Here is a 20,464-nt window from a genome sequence, read left to right as displayed (position 1 = left end):
CTCTCGTGTTTAAATATTTCCGTCGTATCTTACAGGTATGCTCCATCATGCAATACCTGTCACCAGTCAATCACCAAAAACTGTGGAAAACAACGTGTATACATGAGCAGGTGCGTGTAATTGTTGAATCTCCTGGTACGCAGTGATCTCCCTTGAAGAGCAGAGAAAAAAAACAAGGGAAGTAACTACTATGTGGAGTTTGTAAATTGTAATGATCGTGGTGTACTTCTGAGACTTCTGAGCAAAGGTTTAAAAATGGTGGCTTAAAGATTTTCAATATTTCAAGTTTTTCTTATAAATAACTAATGGATCGTATGAGCACTATTATACTGGCGAAAATGTAATCAAGCATAATACAAAACAAAACAAGGGATCAGAATAAAAGCGCTGAAAGCGTTGAAAGGCTCTAGGCGCGACAACCGTAATGTTACTATTTTTAATCAAGTTCACAGGCAATACAATTCAAATAAAATATATATTTTGAGTTGCTCCAAACTGTAACCGATATGTGCTTGTCTTTACCTCAGAAAAGGTAAGGTAATTTGTTGAATTTTTAATACTATCAGCTAACTTCATAACAGTTAATGATAAACCTATATGTACTAGGATTTATGAACGTTGCTTTCAACTCGCAATTTTGTTGCTAGTGTAAAGTAAATTGAGTGAAATCCGATATTTGCAGACATCTTTCGTCACTGATTTTTTGTGGTAAAAAATCAGACACCTATATGTAAAAAAAGGAATTATCATGCTATAAAAATATGGTTAGATTTCTTCATGGTTCAATTGAAATCGACGGCTTTTATTTATAACAGAGCAATTTACATGTAAACCAGTGTCATACTCCATAGTGTTCATACAATGTTGTTTATGGCGTCATTTGTGTTTTTCCGAAAAGCGAGTAGTGTTTTGCTTCTCGGCGAAAATGACGTCAAAAACCACGTGAACAAACTGTATCATTTCTTTGCAGGATTGTCCTGGACTTCACAGAAGCTCACCTTCTTTAATGGGCAAGAGGGATGTTATTGTGTCGACACAAGGTAATAGATAGAACTGGTTGGGACCGCAAACCGAATGGTACCTAAATCCCGGCCATCTTCTAGAAGGCGCCGAGTCCATAAATGATATTTAGGCGCTCAAAAACAAGAGCCATTTATTTAAATTTTATGTTCATATAATTTTATTCTTAAATTTTTAGTTACATTTTTGGTACACAGACATGAGTGAGGTTCGGAAGATTGTTCATGCAAGAATTTCATAAAATTAAAAGGGAAAATAAACAAAAACATAAGACAATAAAGTAGCCGGATTAAGATACTCGACCAGTATTAATAATGATAGATCTCTATGTAAACAATTACACCTCATTTGATAACACAGGTTAAAATGGAACAATAATATATTTCATCCACTCAACATTTCATTCATTCTTAGAAATGATATCACAACAACAAAGTCAATGACGTCATAATGACTTATTTCCGGCTAATCAAGGCAAAAATCAAAATCGGCGTCAAAATGGTTAAATTCAGGCTAGAAGTGGCATAATTCGAAATTGGTGTCAAAACGGTTTACTTCAGGCTAGAAGTGGCATGATTCGAAATTGGCGTCAAAACGGTTTACTTCAGGCCAGTAGCGGCATGATTCGAAATTGGCGTCAAAACGGTTTATTTCAGGCCAGTAGCGGCATGATTCGAAATTGGCGTCAAAACGGTTTACTTCAGGCCAGTAGCGGCATGATTCGAAATTGGCGTCAAAACGGTTTACTTCAGGCCAGTAGCGGCATGATTCGAAATTGGCGTCAAAACGGTTTACTTCAGGCCAGTAGCGGCATGATTCGAAATTGGCGTCAAAACGGTTTACTTCAGGCCATTAGCGGCATGATTCGAAATTGGCGTCAAAACAGTTTACTTCAGGCCAGTAGCGGCATGATTCGAAATTGGCGTCAAAACAGTTTACTTCAGGCCAGTAGCGGCATGATTCGAAATTGGCGTCAGAACGGTTTACTTCAGGCCAGTAGCGGCATGATTCGAAATTGGCGTCAGAACGGTTTACTTCAGGCCAGTAGCGGCATGATTCGAAATTGGCGTAAGAGCGGTTTACTTCAGGCCAGTAGCGGCATGATTCGAAATTGGCGTCAAAACGGTTAACTTCAGGCCAGTAGCGGCATGATTCGAAATTGGCGTCAAAACGGTTTACTCCAGGCCAGTGGCGTCAAAACGGTTTACTCTAGGCCAGTAGCGGCATGATTCGAAATTGGCGTCAAAACAGTTTACTTCAGGCCAGTAGCGGCATGATTCGAAATTGGCGTCAACACGGTTTGTTCATGCAAGAATTTCATAAAATTAAAAGGGAAAATAAACAAAAACATAAGACAATAAAGTAGCCGGATTAAGATACTCGACCAGTATTAATAATGATAGATCTCTATGTAAACAATTACACCTCATTTGATAACACAGGTTAAAATGGAACAATAATATATTTCATCCACTCAACATTTCATTCATTCTTAGAAATGATATCACAACAACAAAGTCAATGACGTCATAATGACTTATTTCCGGCTAATCAAGGCAAAAATCAAAATCGGCGTCAAAATGGTTAAATTCAGGCTAGAAGTGGCATAATTCGAAATTGGTGTCAAAACGGTTTACTTCAGGCTAGAAGTGGCATGATTCGAAATTGGCGTCAAAACGGTTTACTTCAGGCCAGTAGCAGCATGATTCGAAATTGGCGTCAAAACGGTTTATTTCAGGCCAGTAGCGGCATGATTCGAAATTGGCGTCAAAACGGTTTACTTCAGGCCAGTAGCGGCATGATTCGAAATTGGCGTCAAAACGGTTTACTTCAGGCCAGTAGCGGCATGATTCGAAATTGGCGTCAAAACGGTTTACTTCAGGCCAGTAGCGGCATGATTCGAAATTGGCGTCAAAACGGTTTACTTCAGGCCAGTAGCGGCATGATTCGAAATTGGCGTCAAAACAGTTTACTTCAGGCCAGTAGCGGCATGATTCGAAATTGGCGTCAAAACAGTTTACTTCAGGCCAGTAGCGGCATGATTCGAAATTGGCGTCAGAACGGTTTACTTCAGGCCAGTAGCGGCATGATTCTAAATTGGCGTCAGAACGGTTTACTTCAGGCCAGTAGCGGCATGATTCGAAATTGGCGTCAGAGCGGTTTACTTCAGGCCAGTAGCGGCATGATTCGAAATTGGCGTCAAAACGGTTAACTTCAGGCCAGTAGCGGCATGATTCGAAATTGGCGTCAAAACGGTTTACTCCAGGCCAGTGGCGTCAAAACGGTTTACTCTAGGCCAGTAGCGGCATGATTCGAAATTGGCGTCAAAACAGTTTACTTCAGGCCAGTAGCGGCATGATTCGAAATTGGCGTCAACACGGTTTACTCCAGGCCAGTGGCGTCAAAACGGTTTACTCCAGGCCAGTAGCGGCATGATTCGAAATTGGCGTCAAAACGGTTTACTTCAGGCCAGTAGCGGCATGATTCGAAATTGGCGTCAAAATGGTTTACTTCAGGCCAGTAGCGGGGTGTCAAAATGGTTTATTTCAGGCTAGTCGTAGACCGCACAGTTTACCAGTCCCCCACTCAGTTCAACTATAACGCTCTTAATATTATCAAAGTTTACATATCATCAAAACACTTTTTTTCGTTATAAACTATGTTTTATTCAAACATGCCTTGCCATACATATTGCTTTTCAATAAGTTTTGCAGTAAATCCTTAAACGTATACATAATACACATTAAAGATGACGTCACACTGTTATATTTCAGGCTCTCCATGCCATACGGCATGTTGCAAATCTGATATCTGTAATCGGGTGTGTCCTAACTAGCCAATATTTCATCGAACCTACTGGTAACCGGAAGGACAGCGATGTCCTTACGTTATTGTGAACATGTGTACTACCATACTTCTGCTAACCCTTTTTATGTATTTGCAATAACATCTTATAATTATATTCAATAAAATGAGTACAATAAATCTGTTTTGTTGACATCTTTTAAAGTATTAGAATGGCGCACACTTAACAGTCCCGTGTCCCTATACCCTGGTGCACGTCGAATAAGGACCCCGTGTCTTACTACAATACACTGGCGCACGTTGAACAGGAACCCCGTCTCTCACTACAATACACTGGCGCAAGGTAAATATAGCCAGATCCCCCGCCATTGTTTTTAGATCATTTTTTCTCTGAGCTTGACTAGTACGTTGAATTTGACTAATATTGTACATTACAACAGGTCAAGAGTCGGAAAATGGGAAATACAAGTTGTTTGATCGATGACCCAAATATCCTTGGATATATGAACATATTATAAAAGGGTCATTGTTAAAGTTATTCAGATCGTGTGTAGTGTAGATAAGATCAATGTCAATGCTACTTTGGCTAAACAATAAGGAGGAAAATGAGTCTTTGATTTATAAAATTGATGAAATAGCAAGCCTAAGTGTTTTCGATAAAGTGATACATATATATTGTGGTGATGTCATAACATGCTTTTGAAGAGAAAACACATGCTATAAATATATTATCACATTTGTGTCCAATGTTTATAGAGTGCGCATAGTTTCAATTTGTGCAACTTGTTTAACACTTTCAATTAACAAACACTTGTTTATTATGTATTCTGATCTTTAAATGTCTTATATGACCTTGACCTTTGAGGTATAAAACCCGGGTCACTGCAAATCGTCTCATTGAGGACAACATTTGTACAAAGTTATATGGTAATCTATAAATGCATAACTAAGTTATGAGTACTCTTGACGTTTAAATGTATCGTGTGACCTTGACCTTTGAGATATGGACCCGGGTCAAGGTCACTGCACATCGTCTCAATGTAGAAAACATTTGTACTAAGTGATATGGTAATCTATCAATGCATAATCAAGTTATAGCCCGGACAAGAGCAGGTGTACTATTGACCTTTAAATGTATCGTGTGACCTTGAACTTTGAGATATGGACCCGGGTCAATGTCACTGCACATCGTCTCAATGTAGACAACATTTGTACCAAGTGATATGGTAATCCATCAATGCATAAGTAAGTTTAAGCGTGGACACGAGCATGTGTACTCTGACCTTTAATTGTCACGTGTGGCCTTGACCTTTGAGGTATGGACCCAGGTTAAGGTCACTGAACATCGTCTCAATGAGAACAACATTTGTACAAAGCTTTAAGGTAATCAATCAATGCACAAGTAAGTTATAGCGCGGACACGTGCATGTGTACACTGGCCTTTAAATGTCTCGTGTAACCTTGATCTTTGAGGTATGGACCCGGTTCAAGGTCACTGAACATCGTCCCAAAAGGACATCATTTGTACAAAGTTATATGTTAACCCATTAATAAATTAAGTAAGTTATAGCGCGAGCATGAGCATGTGTACTCTGGCCTTTAAATGTCTCGTTTGACCTTGATCTTTGAGGTATGGACCCGGGTCAAGGTCACTGAACATCGTATCTAAATGACAACATGTGTACAAAGTTCTATGCTAATCCATTAATGCATTAAGTTATAGCACGAGCATGTGTACTCTGGCCTTTCAATGTCGTGTGTGACCTTGACCTTTGAGGTATTGACCCGACTCAGGTCACTGAAGATCGCCTCAATGAGGACATTTGTACCAAGTAATATGGTTATCCATCAATGCACAAGTAAGTTATAGCGCGGACACGAGCATGTGTACTCTGACCTTTCAATGTCGTGTGTGACCTTGACCTTTGAGGTATGGGCCCGGATCAAGGTCTCAATGAGGACATGTTTTCCAAATTATATGGTAATCCATTGTCATTTTCATAATCAGCAATAAATAGTTATTACTCTTATTTTACAGAAGAAAAATCACACACAACAGTTCATATGTACACAGAATATTTGGATATGTTTTTTTTTTTAAGTAAACCAAAAGTGTAATGTTTAGTACATTTATAATTAAATAAACTCTTAAACATGATTAGTTAAAAAGAAGGCAATGAGTTGCAGGCAACATTAAAAACTACTAAAGCCAGATTTTTGACCATGAAACACATGTGAACCAAGTTCCATGCCAGTATCTTGAAAGATGTCCGAGTTGTGGTCAAAGTTCAAGGTTTTGGAAAAAAACGACGCCAACCACGACGCAGGGCTATAAAAAATACCTCCGACGATTTTGTTCCAAAAACAACAGTTGGTATGGATGACAATAACACTGAATATGGCATAGTTTTATTCACCAAAATAAAGAAACAAATGTAAGTATTGCCCAATTTTGTTATTCCATCCATACATTAAAAATCTATTGCGCTTCCTTCCTACAAGTTAATTATAAGTCTGAACATTTTAATAGCATTTTTAAAGACGAATTAAAGTGCTATACAGATTTAAGTGCTATACAAACGATAGGCAATGTTTATTAATTTTACATATGCAGATGTCAATGCGCATGAAGTGTATTAAAACGGTTATTGATGAGAAAAAACATGACATAAGTGATTTTTTCTACAATATAAAGGAAAGGATGGGAAGGAAAGTTAAAACAAATAAAAACAAAATAAACACATACTATGCCTTCTTTAAAAACAATTTTTTTTTTTACTTTTTATTTTTTTCTATTTTTTAACTTATTTTCTTTGAAGTTTTTTATCACAGTGGTTGTGTTTATAAGAATGTTGATTCTAGTATTTAATATGTAACAAGTGCTTCACAATTTATTTTCAATATATATGTGAATTTATATGCTTGATATAATCCATATTAATGAACTGATTTACAAAAGTAAGCACAAAAATCTCTCAAGACACATATTGATACAAGCATTGTTGTAATGATTTAAGAAAAGAAAAAAATTCAAGAGCAGATTACATATGTGCATTTGAGCTGTTTGGCACAAAATTCCGGTTTGAAGTTCAACGGGTGATGTAAATAATGATTTTTGTAAATTTATTTAAAGTTATTATCTATTCTGAAATGTGCAGACAAAATGATTAAAACACCTTGATCAGACATGTTTTAACCTTCTTACTGTGTAATGTGAAGCACTTATCTCATTATGATCAACAAACTTTAGATAACAACATGATCAAATCTTGTAAATCTGGGACATTCAAGTTAGCCTTGATACGGTGGTTTAAGTACACTTACAGTTTTTCAAATGTATACAAACTGAATTAGAGCTTTATCAATTTTAAATAGATCTCAAATTTCACGTTCAACTTCGGTCCAAAGATATATTATTTAAATTGGATTTTATGGAATCTTTTTCATTATTTAAAAAAAGTCTTACCAGTCTACAAGATTCAGTTCTCAAATTTTGTACAAGTCTCCAAGTTACATGTGAGCATGACATGTTAAGATGTTAGTAAATCATCTGGGTACATTGTCCACAAATATACACATTATCACATAAATTTTTCTTATTATGACCAGCATTAAATACAATTAAATACAATATGGAAAATAATTAATATTAAAAAATGAAAATGGCCCCTAATTTGAAGAGATCGCAATATTTCATAATAATTTAAAGTAATTTTATACTAACAGATGAGTATTATTACGCAAACTTGACTTTTTTAAAAGAGATTGTGAAAAATTATTTTACCAATCATTCTTATTGCATAATGTTATGAGAGTGGCCTTATGTTGAGGGAATAAAATGTTCCCCGCGTTTTACTTGTCCTAGTGTGTAATCGACCGATAAATTCGGTATTTTTATTAGTGCAACTATAACAGAGACATGTACAAACCTGAATTAATGCGTTACTTGACTGTGATTGGTCATATATACAATTGTGAAGGGTCTGTCAAGAGTTATCATATATGTTAAATTTACCAATGCAAACTATATTATATACCACACTGACATCGAAACTGAGTTTAGCCTCAAAAAACTACCCGAACCAAAGAATCTCTTAATCCCAGAATATACCCTCCCTACCCAAAATATATTTAAACTTTCTGTTAGTGTTTATTATTATGATCTTTGTAAAATTTCAATTTTCCGTATCTCCCCAAAATATAACGTTTAGTGAAGCAACTCGGTATTAAAGTACACACAAAAAGATACAACAAACATGTGTTTTCATGTCCATGAAACATTTCTTTGTCGTAATCCAAGCCCTGGCTTCTAATTCTCATTAAAACTTAATTAAATCCAAAAATCATATGAGGACAACCATTTAAGAAACAAAGTTTTTTATTAATGATCTATACTTATAAGTAAGTTTTCTTTTAGTCAGAATTCAATGTAATGATCGTAACATTTTCACATCAAAAATTGAATATAATTACACCCCGTTCAAAGATGATACAAAACGGGGTGTAAAGTTACAAGAACATCAGTCATCGTCATCAGAATCTGGCTCGATGGTGTACGCCAGAAACATCAAATCCTCCACCATGGGAACTATAGGATTGCCCGGACAGACCACTTGGAACCCAAGAAACATGAAGGTCCGAATAAGACTTGCTGAAATGGAAAAACTTCATTGATTCTTGCGGAAGTGGAAATGATTATGGGAATAAAATGGTCAAAATATCATGAAAAACATCTTTAAAAGACACATTTTCAACACTGTACTGAAATTATCACCTATGAAATCTAAACACCACTATTCATTATTTGATTATTCTGATTATCCTATTTTGTATTCAAAAGAATATTGGAGCCAAAATATGGTATAACTTTGCTGAATAATCTCTATAATTCTTGACAAAATGTATGTTATATCACATAATGAATGAATTCAACATAAATCTTCAATTAAAATACTAACCCCTGTCATTCCGGTTCTTCTTGAAAACCAGAATCACATGGTTGCAGTCTAGGACCTCTTCAGCGTACTCCAGAAGAGTAACAAGGCTATAAATAGAAACAAGAAGAGCTATATTTAGACAGTTCTATAAACAGAAAAAGGGAGTTTCTTGAAACCCAGATTCAATGACCTCTTCACTGTACTAAAGCAGGGAAACAAGGCGATAAACAGAAATAAGAACAGCTATATTTAGACGATTCTATCAATAGAAACATCATAGAATCCCTAACCCTGGTAGGTTCAAACAATTGTTGAGGTACTAGAAATGAAAACAAGAGCATCAAATAATGTAACTGAGCTAGGACTATGGGCATTGCCAAACATGAATGTTTTGTCTAAGAAACCAATAATTGTGCCAAGTGTTTTTTTGTATGCTGGCAACACCAAGGCTATAACAATACACAGATTTTCATCTGCGGAAAAACAAACAATCTTAAAATCAATGGCAGTGTTTGAGCCTCATTTGACATACCAATAAGTCAGGTAAAATTTGAGTTGGGTTCTAAACAAATTTGCATTTTTTTTAGAAAAAGGTCTCATTGGACAGATAGCCAAAAGTATTTGGACCCGTACGGATAGATTATGAGATAGCCTTTAGACTAAGACATATTTTTGTGACATACCCTACTTTCCCATGGGGTTTTGAAAATTTTATCTGAAACTTGTTAAAGACTTTACACGGAAATGATAAGTCACTGCAAGATGAAGTGGATGTCAATTCATCTCTGGGCCTAAGCATTCATCAGTAATTGACAGGAAACAGATTTCCAGCAAAAGGTCTTCCTAACCTTGACCTTTAACCAACTTTCCTGACAATCAAAATGATTCATCTGCTGGTCATTAAAAACCTGCTAAGTTTAGGGACTCTGCCCAAGCGTTCTTAAGTTACTGTTAGTAAACAGATTTTTAGCTCGAGGTCCCATAACTCATGATCAATATGGTTCATCTGCTGGTCATTACCATCCTGTCAACCTAGTTTAAGGCTCATGGCCCTTACCTTTTGCAGTTTATGATCATTAACAAATTTTCAACTTCAGATTACCATAATCTGGACTTTTGTCCAACTGACCTTTCCATCAATAGCGTTTATTTGCTTGTCATTAACCAACCTTCCTACCCAGTCTCTGGGTCTAAGCATTCTTCATTAATTGATTGGAGACAGATTTTCAGCTCGAGGTCACCACAACTTTGACCCCAAAATCATTAGGGTTTATCTGCTGGTCATAACCGAAGCTATCTTCAGTTATTAATCAGAAACAATGGAGACAGACGGTCCTTCAGACCATAAAAAAAGAGACAAAAAACCAAGTTCTCTGCCAGGTTGCTCACAAAATCTGTACTGAGCTCAAAACCAACCTCTCTTTGGATCCATCCGGCAGAATGCTGTTAGGGATCTCGACATAGAGTCGTCCGTCCACGAAGATCGTCTCCCACTTCACGACGACGTTCTCCGCAACATGGATAAGAAAACACAGGTTCGAGGCACTCTGGAAACAAGCAGGTTAATAATTGTTATTAAGTATTCAAGGTGTTCTGGGAACGAAGGGAAGGAAATATCCTTACATGTTGTGACTGATTGACTTTACCAAGAAAAGATAAGTTGAGGTGAGTTGTCCTCCACAAATATGCATTATCTCTGACCTTCACAAGGACAATATTTATATATACTAAATTATTTAAGCTCCACTGAAAGCCAGTCATATGAATCACTCTTAGGAATTCAAGGCTGGGGTTCTTTGATCCTCATTGCTGACTTAGTGGGGTCTCTGGTAATTTTATGGGATTCAAATATAAGACCAGGATAATATCACACAAATCCCAATCCTGAAAAATCTAGTGTAAGTAGGAGACCCCAAGCAGTCTTAACGGGAATAAACTCTCCTTGAAAATGTTTCCAAGGCCATTTATATGCATTTCAAGGTACCTTAAAACTTCAGTTGACCTTCTGTCTTAAATTGATAGAACTCATCCTGATTTCAGGATTACCCCTGAACATTATCACTCCTGAAAACAGTTAAGACTCAAGTTGGGAATTAGGGCCTCTATCCAGAAAACTGCATGTTTTTAAGTTGATTGGGTCAGGGTCTACACTCTTAGAGTCTGTGTCCTAGAGAAAAAAAAGAGTACAAGTGGCCATTTTGAGAGGCCATGAGAAAGCTCTCTCATTTAAAAAGAAAAATATTTACCTGTGTTAGAGATGTCAGGTTAGCAGTGCAGAAATCGACATTGGTAAACTTGACATTGACAGGGGGCTCTTTCGAAGTCCCCACACCGCTGCCTCCTGAAAATCACATCCAGTCATATATGTTCATATTGAGCCTTTAACATTCATATGAAGTCATATACATCCACATTGAGTGGTATACATACACATCAAGTTGTATACATTCACATTCAGTCATTCCCATTGAGTGGTATACAGTCAGATTGTTTACATTCACATCAAGCCACATACATTCACATAGAGTTGTAAACATGTACATACACATCAAGTAACATATATCCCCATTAAAGCTTAAATACATTCAAATTAAAGCCTTTACATTCACATTGGGTCCTAAACATTCCCATTGAGTCGTTTACATTCACATTGAGTCGTTGATCTTCACATTGAGTCCTATACATTCACACTGAGTCATTAACATTCACGTTGAGTCGTTGATCTTCACATTGAGTCGTTGATCTTCACATTGAGTCCATTACATTCACATTGAGTTGTTTACATTCCCATTGAGTTGTTTACATTCACATTGAGTCATTTACATTCACATTGAGTCCTATACATTCACATTGGGTCCATTACATTACCATTGAGTCGTTTACATTTACATTGAGTCGTTGATCTTCACATTGAGTCCTATATACATTCACACTGAGTCCAGTACATTCACATTGAGTCGTTAACATTCACATTGAGTCGTTGATCTTCACATTGAGTCCTATACATTCACATTGAGTCGTTAACATTCACGTTGAGTCGTTGATCTTCACATTGAGTCATTGATCTTCACATTGAGTCCATTACATTCACATTGAGTGGTTTACATTCCCATTGAGTCGTTAACATTCACATTGAGTTGTTTACATTCACATTGAGTCATTTACATTCACATTGAGTCCTATACATTCACATTGGGTCCTAAACATTCCCATTGAGTTGTTTACATTCACATTGAGTCATTGATCTTCACATTGAGTCCTATACATTCACATGGAGTCCAGTACATTCACATTGAGTCGTTAACATTCACATTGAGTCATTGATCTTCACATTGAGTTCAGTACATTCACATTGAGTCGTTAACATTCACATTGAGTCATTGATCTTCACATTGAGTCCAGTACATTCACATTGAGTCGTTTACATTCACATTGAGTCGTTAACATTCACATCAAGTCATTCACATTCACATCTAGTCATAAACATTTACATTGAGTCATTTACATTCACATTGAGTCATTTACATTCACATTGAGTTGATAACATTAACACTGAGTTGTTTACATTCACATTTAGTCATTAACATTCACATTGAGTTGTTAACATATACATTGAGTCATTTACATTCACATTGAGTCATTCACATTGAGTTGTTAACATTCACACTGAGTCGTTTACATTCACATTGAACAGTTAACATTCACACTGAGTCATTCTATTTCACATCAAGTCACTTATATTCACATTTTTTAGGCGTTCACATCATCTGTCACAACATGAGTGTATACAAAGTTTCATCTCAAAAGCCAAAACTTTAATTACCTTTTGTTACTTGTGACATGATTATGCTCACTATTTTTGTATCGGTCTAACGCGTAGTATTCTTGTTTCGACTTTTAAAAGAACTATTTTTAATCATTATCATAAACAATAATTTAAATAAATTTGGTAAAATAAATATTAAGAATGTGTTTTGTCTAAATTGATTAAGAGACTTAAGCTTGTTATGTTTTAACTGTTTTGAGTAATTAGGCCCAGGTACAATGGATATTAAACAGGTTTTCATGTTTAAGTTTTAGTTGTTTAAGTTGTCATCGATACTGCTGGCTAGACATCAAGACTATCACAATACATTGAATAATTTTCAATAAGAAAATAGACCAGCTGATTCATTAAAAATTCTTTTGAATCAACAAGCTCAAATTCAAATCATTACTTCCTTGATTAAGAAATTGCAACTACTTCCTGCATCAAGAAATTGCAACTACTTCCTGCATCAAGAAATTGCAGCTACATGTACATAAAAGTGCATATGTTGAGTGCCTATATGACACAGAGTGCTAATTTCCACCACTCGAGCGTCTATTCTTTTAAGTTAATGAGGTCAGCTCTTTGAATTGTGAAAAAAGTGACTTTATGCACTTCAGACTATTTTTTCATAAACCCAGACTTCCAAAAAAAATAAAAAAATATTTATAAATATATATACCACATCAATGGAGGAACCTATAACATTCCATTGGCAATACAGTGTAACATGCCAAAGACCCAAAAGACCCCTTCAAAGAAAAGCATGCTTGACCCTGAAGGGGATGACTGGTCTTTATATACATTACATTCTTCATCCACATGGAGACCAAGATATGCCATTGGGCCCTAATTCAGCCCTACCGTAGATACGAGTGAACAAACAAGAGCCGTCGTAAGACAGCACGCTGGACTTAATGCCGCTTTGACTTAGAATACAATAACGATGTAATATTACCAAGTTTGGTCTCTTTATGTCAAACCTAACTAAAATTATTCGATACATAAGGTGACTTTGATGCTACCCTCCGACAAGCCGCCCAAACAATGACGCAAGTCATTCAAATGACTTGATTTCCCATTATGAAAACGTGGTTAGGAATATACAAATATGCTTTTCAAAGGAAATTAAAATAAACAATTAAAAAAATCAAGGGCCATAATTTGTATTTTGGCTTAAAACAGAAACGGAGTTATAAATGTATCTTGTTGTAAGATGGTCGTAAATAATTTTGAATTTTATTAAGTGCATTTAATGAACGGTATAGAAGTTTTTTTTATTAAACTTGCCCTTAACTTTTACTTGCCTAAAACTTTAACCTAAGTCAATCAGGGGCCATAACTTGTATTAAGGATATGGAGTTATGTAACCTCATTGGGTGATGGTCCTGAACAATTGTGTGAAGTATTAAGTCAATTGAATGAAGGGTATAGAAGTTATTAAACAATATCCCAACCTGCCCTAAAACTTTAACCCAAGTTCCATAGTCAATCAGGGGCCATAATTTGTATAAAAGATAATATGGAGTTATCTAACCTCATCAGGGATCGAATTTAACTTTTTTTGCCACTAGCAAGTTTTTGCTAGTGCCATTTTTTTCAACTAGCAAAATGGTCGGTTCCACTAGCAGTTATTTAAAGGCTGTTTTACTTCATGTAAGTTTCCAAATAATCAAGTGGTTTTGTTGTAGCATTATGTTCATTGTTTATCAAGTGCACTGAGATAAGAATAAACTATAAACCTTTACATTTTGTTTTTAATGGGATAACTAAGCTCCTGGTTACTCAAAAGCATTGAATCATTAGTAGTAAGTGACTACACTCCTCCCCACCTAAGTTTATACTTTCAAAATGTAAAGTGGGGAGGAGTGCAACAGTCATTATTTTTAGCCATTCCAATGCGTTTGAAAAGCCAAGTGCCTGGTAAGTCAAGTTGGGTAGAGGACCAGACTTGCAAGCAGGGGTTCATAGGCTCGAATCCTACTCAGAGTAGATGTTTTTCTCTTGAAAATATATATGTACACTGACATTTTTCGATGGTATGTATGTTGCACAACTGACCAAAGCATGGAGGATCTAGCCAGTAGTAATGGGCAAAGTAGAGTTTGAGCGAATTCGACGATTTTATTTGCGGTTGCAAAAATATTCGAGTGCCAGGATTTTCTACTCGCATTTTTCGATTCTTACTCGCATTTTGCGAGTAAGCGACCGTTAAATTCGATCCCTGCTCATTATGTGATGGCTCTGAACATCTCTGTGAAGTATTAAGTCAATTGAATGAATGGTATTTGAGTTATAAGTGAAATTTCCAACTTGCCCTAAAACTTCAGCCTGCCCTTAAACTTTTTAAAACCTAAGTCAATGATGAATCAGGGGCCATAACTTGTATTTAGGATAATATGGAGTTATGTAACCTCATTGTGTGATGGTCTTGAACAACTGTGTGAAGTATTAAGTCAATTGAACAAAGGATATAGAAGTTATTAATAAATATTCCAACTTGCCCTAAAACTTTAACCGAAGTTCCATAGTCAATCAGGGGCCATAATCAGGGTTCCCGCTGGCGATCGCCATTGTCGCCATTTGCGACAAAATCGCAAAAGTGGCGACAACTTTTCAAATTTGGCGAATTTATGGCGACAACGATTTTTTTCTAAAATATTTTCTTAAAATGACGTAAGTGGTGACCATGCGGCCTGCATGATAATCGATTCTGTCACTGTCATAAATCAAGCGCATCTGTTGGTGCGACAACAAAAATTAATCCGATAATTAAAGCAAGCAGTCACGGCCCAGTCAACACCTCGCTAATTATTGCAGAATTTTATTGCTTTCACGGATAAACAATGACATCCTTTAACTGTTATGTCTCTTATTAGCAAACAATTTTAATATTTAGCTCAACAGCCTTGTTGTTGCGTAATTATCGTGTTAGTTTTAAATATGCAAATCGTAGAATTTTATGTTGTCGGAAAGTCACTTGATATGCAAATTTCGTAATGACGTTTACGCGCTAAAAATAGACTTGCTTTCGGTTTTGTCGCAATTTGTAATTGCTATAAATGCAGCATTCTAAGAGTTCAAAAAGTGTCAAAAAGATTAACAGAAATCAAATAAATAGGATTAAACCCCATTTGATAAGGCTTCTAATATGTTGGCTGGAGTAAAGAGTAGGTAGACAAATTTCTATTAGGAAAGTTATGGCCCTAGTTTGACAATGTATATTTCTTTGAGTTTCCATTTATTCTAAATTTATCTCATAATTTCACAAATGTATTCTTTTATTGTATGCAGGCATTAGACTGAAATCAACATATTGATGTTTATGTCACATTTTTTGCAATATTTTTTTATTAATATACTAGTCCATATACAATGAATTTTGTCAACAGAATAACAATTTGCTATTAATATCTTGTGCTTCATGTACAACAAAATGTTATGATTTGCACGACAATGTGCTAATTAAATGCAATTTAAGGCTCTTAAAATGCTTAAACCCCATGAGCTTCAGGTGGCTTCGCCCTCTTGGCCCCCACAAGGGCGCTGCCCTGGACCCGTAAGGGGGCCTATCGCGGCCCCCTTAACCCCCCGCGAAAAAGTGGCGACAACTTTTTAGAACCCAGGGGGAACCCTGATAATCTGTGTAAAGAATAATATGGAGTTATCTAACCTCATCATGTGATGGCCCTGAACAACTGCCTGAAGTAATAAGTCAATTGAATGTAGGGTATAGGACTTATAAGTGAAGATCCCAACTTGCCCTAAAACTTTAACCGGACGCTGACGCCAACGCTGGGGCGAGTAGTATAGCCCACTTATTCTTCGAATAGTCGAGCTAAAAACCCATACTGACCTGTCACGAATGACACGTTGGCGGCATGGGGCACATCAGGAGCACTGCAGAGGCACGGCACCCAGACGTATGCAGTGGCGCTCTGTAGACCCTCTGGAAAATAAGGAAATGTGTTGACTAGAAATGTTAGGTTCCAATCCTGCAATGTTACCAGGAGTCATGTTTACAAACAGTCTCAAGTCGGGTCTAGACTTTAAAAAAAAACATTTTTCAAATAACAAAAATCATCTTCATTCTATTCCTTTAAAAAAAATAAAATGCATATTACTGTTCAATTTCAGATAGCAATGAAATACAGCAAATTTCATCATCAATAAGGAAATTTAAAATGAAGAGAAGACTTGCAATTCCACCACTTGATACTGTACTCAGACTTGAGACTGTATTTAATCATGGCCCAAGGGCTCGAATTAACTCGGTCAAAATGTAACAGTGGCACTCTGAACATCATTAAAACATGTCAATTTGTTTTGGAAAAAGATAGGCTTCTTTGCTTTACCATATTATTTTTCCAATCATTTTATATACAATGCAGTTATTTCTATTGCTACATGCATCAAAGCCCCATACTATACCTTTATTTCTTAAAATGTGCGTACTAGTGCACTGTTTTTCTTAATATACATGTGCACAAAGAGCTTAGGAGTCTGGATGAAAACGAACTTGAAATGCTTTCAGGCTCATTTACAACCAGTCAATAAGAGTCAGCCAAATGCATTTTCATGTGGTAAAAGACAATGTCCGCCAAGCTTGTTTACAATCAGTCAATAAGAGTCAGCCAAATGCATTTTCATGTGGTAAAAGACAATGTCCGCCAAGCTTGTTTACAATCAGTCAATAAGAGTCAGCCAAATGCATTTTCATGTGGTAAAAGACAATGTCCGCCAAGCTTGTTTACAATCAGTCAATAAGAGTCAGCCAAATGCATTTTCATGTGGTAAAAGACAATGTCCGCCAAGCATGTTTACAATCAGTCAATAAGAGTCAGCCAAATGCATTTTCATGTGGTAAAAGACAATGTCCGCCAAGCTTGTTTACAATCAGTCAATAAGAGTCAGCCAAATGCATTTTCATGTGGTAAAAGACAATGTCCGCCAAGCTTGTTTACAATCAGTCAATAAGAGTCAGCCAAATGCATTTTCATGTGGTAAAAGACAATGTCCGCCAAGCTTGTTTACAATCAGTCGATAAGAGTCAGCCAAATGTAACATGTTACCCCCTCCCTTAAAATCATCCAAGTTAACTTATTATTTCAATGTAGTAGAAGAAAAGTGATAAAATACGCCCAAAATGCACTAGAAACTGTAAAAGTTGTCATGGAGGAGGAACGCCAAACCCTCCTGCCAACCCTTTAAACCAAATATAGTTTGTTCCTGAGGGAGGGGAGCAAGTTTAACTTTAGTTACGCCCTCTCTAACATCGAACCCTAGAACTGCCCCTGCTTATGGGTTAAGAGCTTTCCAGTCTCCAGGAAGTTAGGAGTAATCTGTTAATAGAAGATGGTATAGGGCTTCCCAAAAACGTCAAACTGCAGTTATTCACGGCATGACTTACAAAATAATGCCAATGTCTGCTTCACACTTTTAAATATAAATATCTTGACAAAGAAAGCGTAAACAAACTTGGATCAGTTATTTCGTGGCACTATGAAAAAGTGGGTGGGGAATGACAAAATGCAAATAGTTTTAACATTTCGAAATAAACAACTATTTTTCTTACATATTGGTTGCTTCTAAAGCAGGCATACTAGGTGTTTCTTCTCTAGCTTTCGGCCCGAAATTTTCGTCTATCACGATCGCCTGAGATGCTTTCAACATAACGCCACGGAGGCGTGCTGAAAAATCGACACAGTTTAGTATGACGCAGTACGGGAACGGCTTATATGCACTTTCGCGTGTGACGTCACAAGTACTGACGAATGGTAGGGTAAATTATCTAAATTCTGTACTGATGTGAGCGGACGATTTTCCTTAGTTTCATTTACAATATTGTAGTCATAATATCCATTTAATAATAATATTATTGTATGGACAAACCAGACAAAGGTTTTCTGGAAATATGGCGCATATTTAAATTAAATAAAATTACCAAAATAACTTCGATATATATTCATTTTACTTCCTTCACTTGTAATAAATCAGTTGGCGCATATTTCTTACAATCCTCGGCACCACGTACGTACAGTGTATCATAACCTATATAGGGGTGCCGAGGATGATTTCTTTCACCTTACGTATATATCATGGTTGTATATTCAGTGTGTGTATACCACGTGATAAATTACGTCATATATGCTACGTGGGAAGGCACTATTTTGCTTAAAATGAAGACTTAAAACAAAGCCATGATAACTTTTTTTACTACACCATTTAAAATGAAACAAAAGGCAGTCTAGATCAGATATATAATTGATAAAACAATGTGTACAATGCATTGAAGCTTACTAACTGAAGTACCACACAGTTTACAATTTATTTAAGTTTAGCAGTTATTACGTATTTTTCCATTAAAAAGATAACTGGGTATGTCTACCAGGTAGAATTCGTTCCTTATGCGTGATTGGCTAGTCGGTGTTATCACATGATATTACCGAGGTACGTGTATATCTTAATTATGTAATTAATAGAGTAAGCCGTCGTAGCTCAGTGGATACGACGCTGGACTGCAATTTTGGCGACACGTGTTAGAACCCGGTCTCCGACACATTTTTTTTAAACATTTTGGTACCTTTTTTTACAATTACGACATCAAAGCGTTACACATTCCATAAGATAATTGTCCTGAGATTCATTACAGAAAAAAACTTTTTTTGGTGCGAATCTGGTGTACAGTCCCTTTAAGGGTTCATTGTACTTTGCGCTCATTATAAATAGATAAATGAAGGGTCTTCGCATTGATAAAAAAAGCTTAGTTCCTTCATTCACAGCAACATATAGTTGATTAACGCGAGATAAGCAGCATCAGTAGTAGTTATATGATAGTTAGTAGAAGAAATAGTAGTAGCTGTTGTTGTAGAAGTGGCAACAAGAACAACAACAATTCAGCAGGAGCGGCAGTAGTTTTAGGGATATCATCATCATCATCATCATCATCATCATCATCATCATCATCATCATCATCATCATCATCATTATCATCATCATCATCATCATTGGTGGTGGTGGTGGTTGTGGTGTTGGTTACGGTGGTGTTGTGGCGGTGGTGTTGACAGTGGCAATAGCAGAAGCATTATTGGTAGTATCAACAGCAATAGCTGCAGCATTACCACCTGTATTACTAAGACTTAAGAGCACACGTATTAAATGACCAACATAGTCGGTTCTGTTCGGTGGGGTTAAATACCTATTTACAGTAACGATCGTTGGGAGTCATGTTATTATTTGGGGTGTGGGGGTTTCTAAATATTTTACAGAAAAGGAGTCACTCAAGGACAGCGACCATTGTCGTAATTATATGTGGGTCAAAATATGTTCTTTCACCGGTCACGGTATGAAGACAATGCCAGATGAACACAAAACTAAGCAATTTTCTAGATTGAAACATTGCAAAAACAAATCGCAATCAGTTATACGAAAATGCATTTTAAACGCCGCTCAGAATGTGTTCATGATAATATGAACAAACTGAAAGTAAATTGAACATTCGGAGATTCAGTTTCGCCAATGTGATGTATTTTTTAAAGTTTTGTTTGTATTTTCCATTTTCCATAGTGTATACGTATACTTACGAACTCAATAGTTTTTACAGTGAAAAAACAACAACAATGCTTTAAAAATGAATAATAAGAGTGTGTGTGTGTTTTTGTTAAAAAATGCGAACCCAATACATCTGACATTTTAATATCAATATCCATACGCTTAGTAAAGCATACCCTTAAATATAATTCGATCTATGAGATTCATATATAATGTAATATAGGCTACATTTTCATTCGAAATAAAACGGTTGGTTAAGCATACCATTTTCATTAACATCTGTCATATGTCTAAAAAATAATGTTATTCATTAAAAACAACATATTTTTTGTTTAAGAATACT

At 36.2% G+C, this 20,464-nt stretch overlaps 2 protein-coding genes across 2 annotated transcripts in view; one reads left to right on the top strand and one right to left on the bottom strand.

Moving 5' to 3' along the window:
* Nucleotides 1-4,005, top strand: part of LOC128222108 (neurogenic locus notch homolog protein 1-like) — a 28,344-nt gene extending 24,339 nt beyond the window's left edge. The window contains exons 16-18 of the mRNA XM_052930957.1: nt 36-110; nt 971-1,040; nt 3,795-4,005. Coding sequence (XP_052786917.1) covers nt 36-110; nt 971-1,040; nt 3,795-3,856 — 207 coding nt within the window. The 3' untranslated portion in view covers nt 3,857-4,005. The remainder of the gene's footprint in view (nt 1-35; nt 111-970; nt 1,041-3,794) is intronic.
* A 2,213-nt stretch (nt 4,006-6,218) lies between these two features.
* LOC128221588 (ornithine decarboxylase antizyme 1-like) lies at nt 6,219-18,243 on the bottom strand. The gene is made up of 6 exons (XM_052930194.1): nt 18,174-18,243; nt 16,427-16,519; nt 11,009-11,103; nt 10,179-10,309; nt 8,784-8,869; nt 6,219-8,476 (listed from the first exon to the last, which is right to left on the bottom strand). The coding sequence occupies exons 1-6, from the start codon at nt 18,241-18,243 to the stop codon at nt 8,346-8,348; spliced, it is 606 nt and encodes a 201-aa protein (XP_052786154.1). The 3' UTR covers nt 6,219-8,345.
* Between the last annotated feature and the right edge of the window lie 2,221 nt (nt 18,244-20,464).

Source organism: Mya arenaria, chromosome 16, assembly GCF_026914265.1.
Source record: "Mya arenaria isolate MELC-2E11 chromosome 16, ASM2691426v1".
NCBI lineage: Eukaryota > Metazoa > Mollusca > Bivalvia > Myida > Myidae > Mya > Mya arenaria.
This window is presented reverse-complemented; position numbering and strand designations above follow the sequence as displayed.

Coding starts and splice junctions, on each gene's coding strand:
- LOC128221588 (XM_052930194.1), bottom strand. CDS start 18,243: ATGTTGAAAGCATCTCAGGCGATCGTGATAGACGAAAATTTCGGGCCG. Junction 16,520..18,173: donor AGCTAGAGAAGAAACACCTA/GTATGCCTGCTT, acceptor CTTATTTTCCAG/AGGGTCTACAGAGCGCCACT. Junction 8,477..8,783: donor GAAGAACCGGAATGACAGGG/GTTAGTATTTTA, acceptor TTTCCATTTCAG/CAAGTCTTATTCGGACCTTC.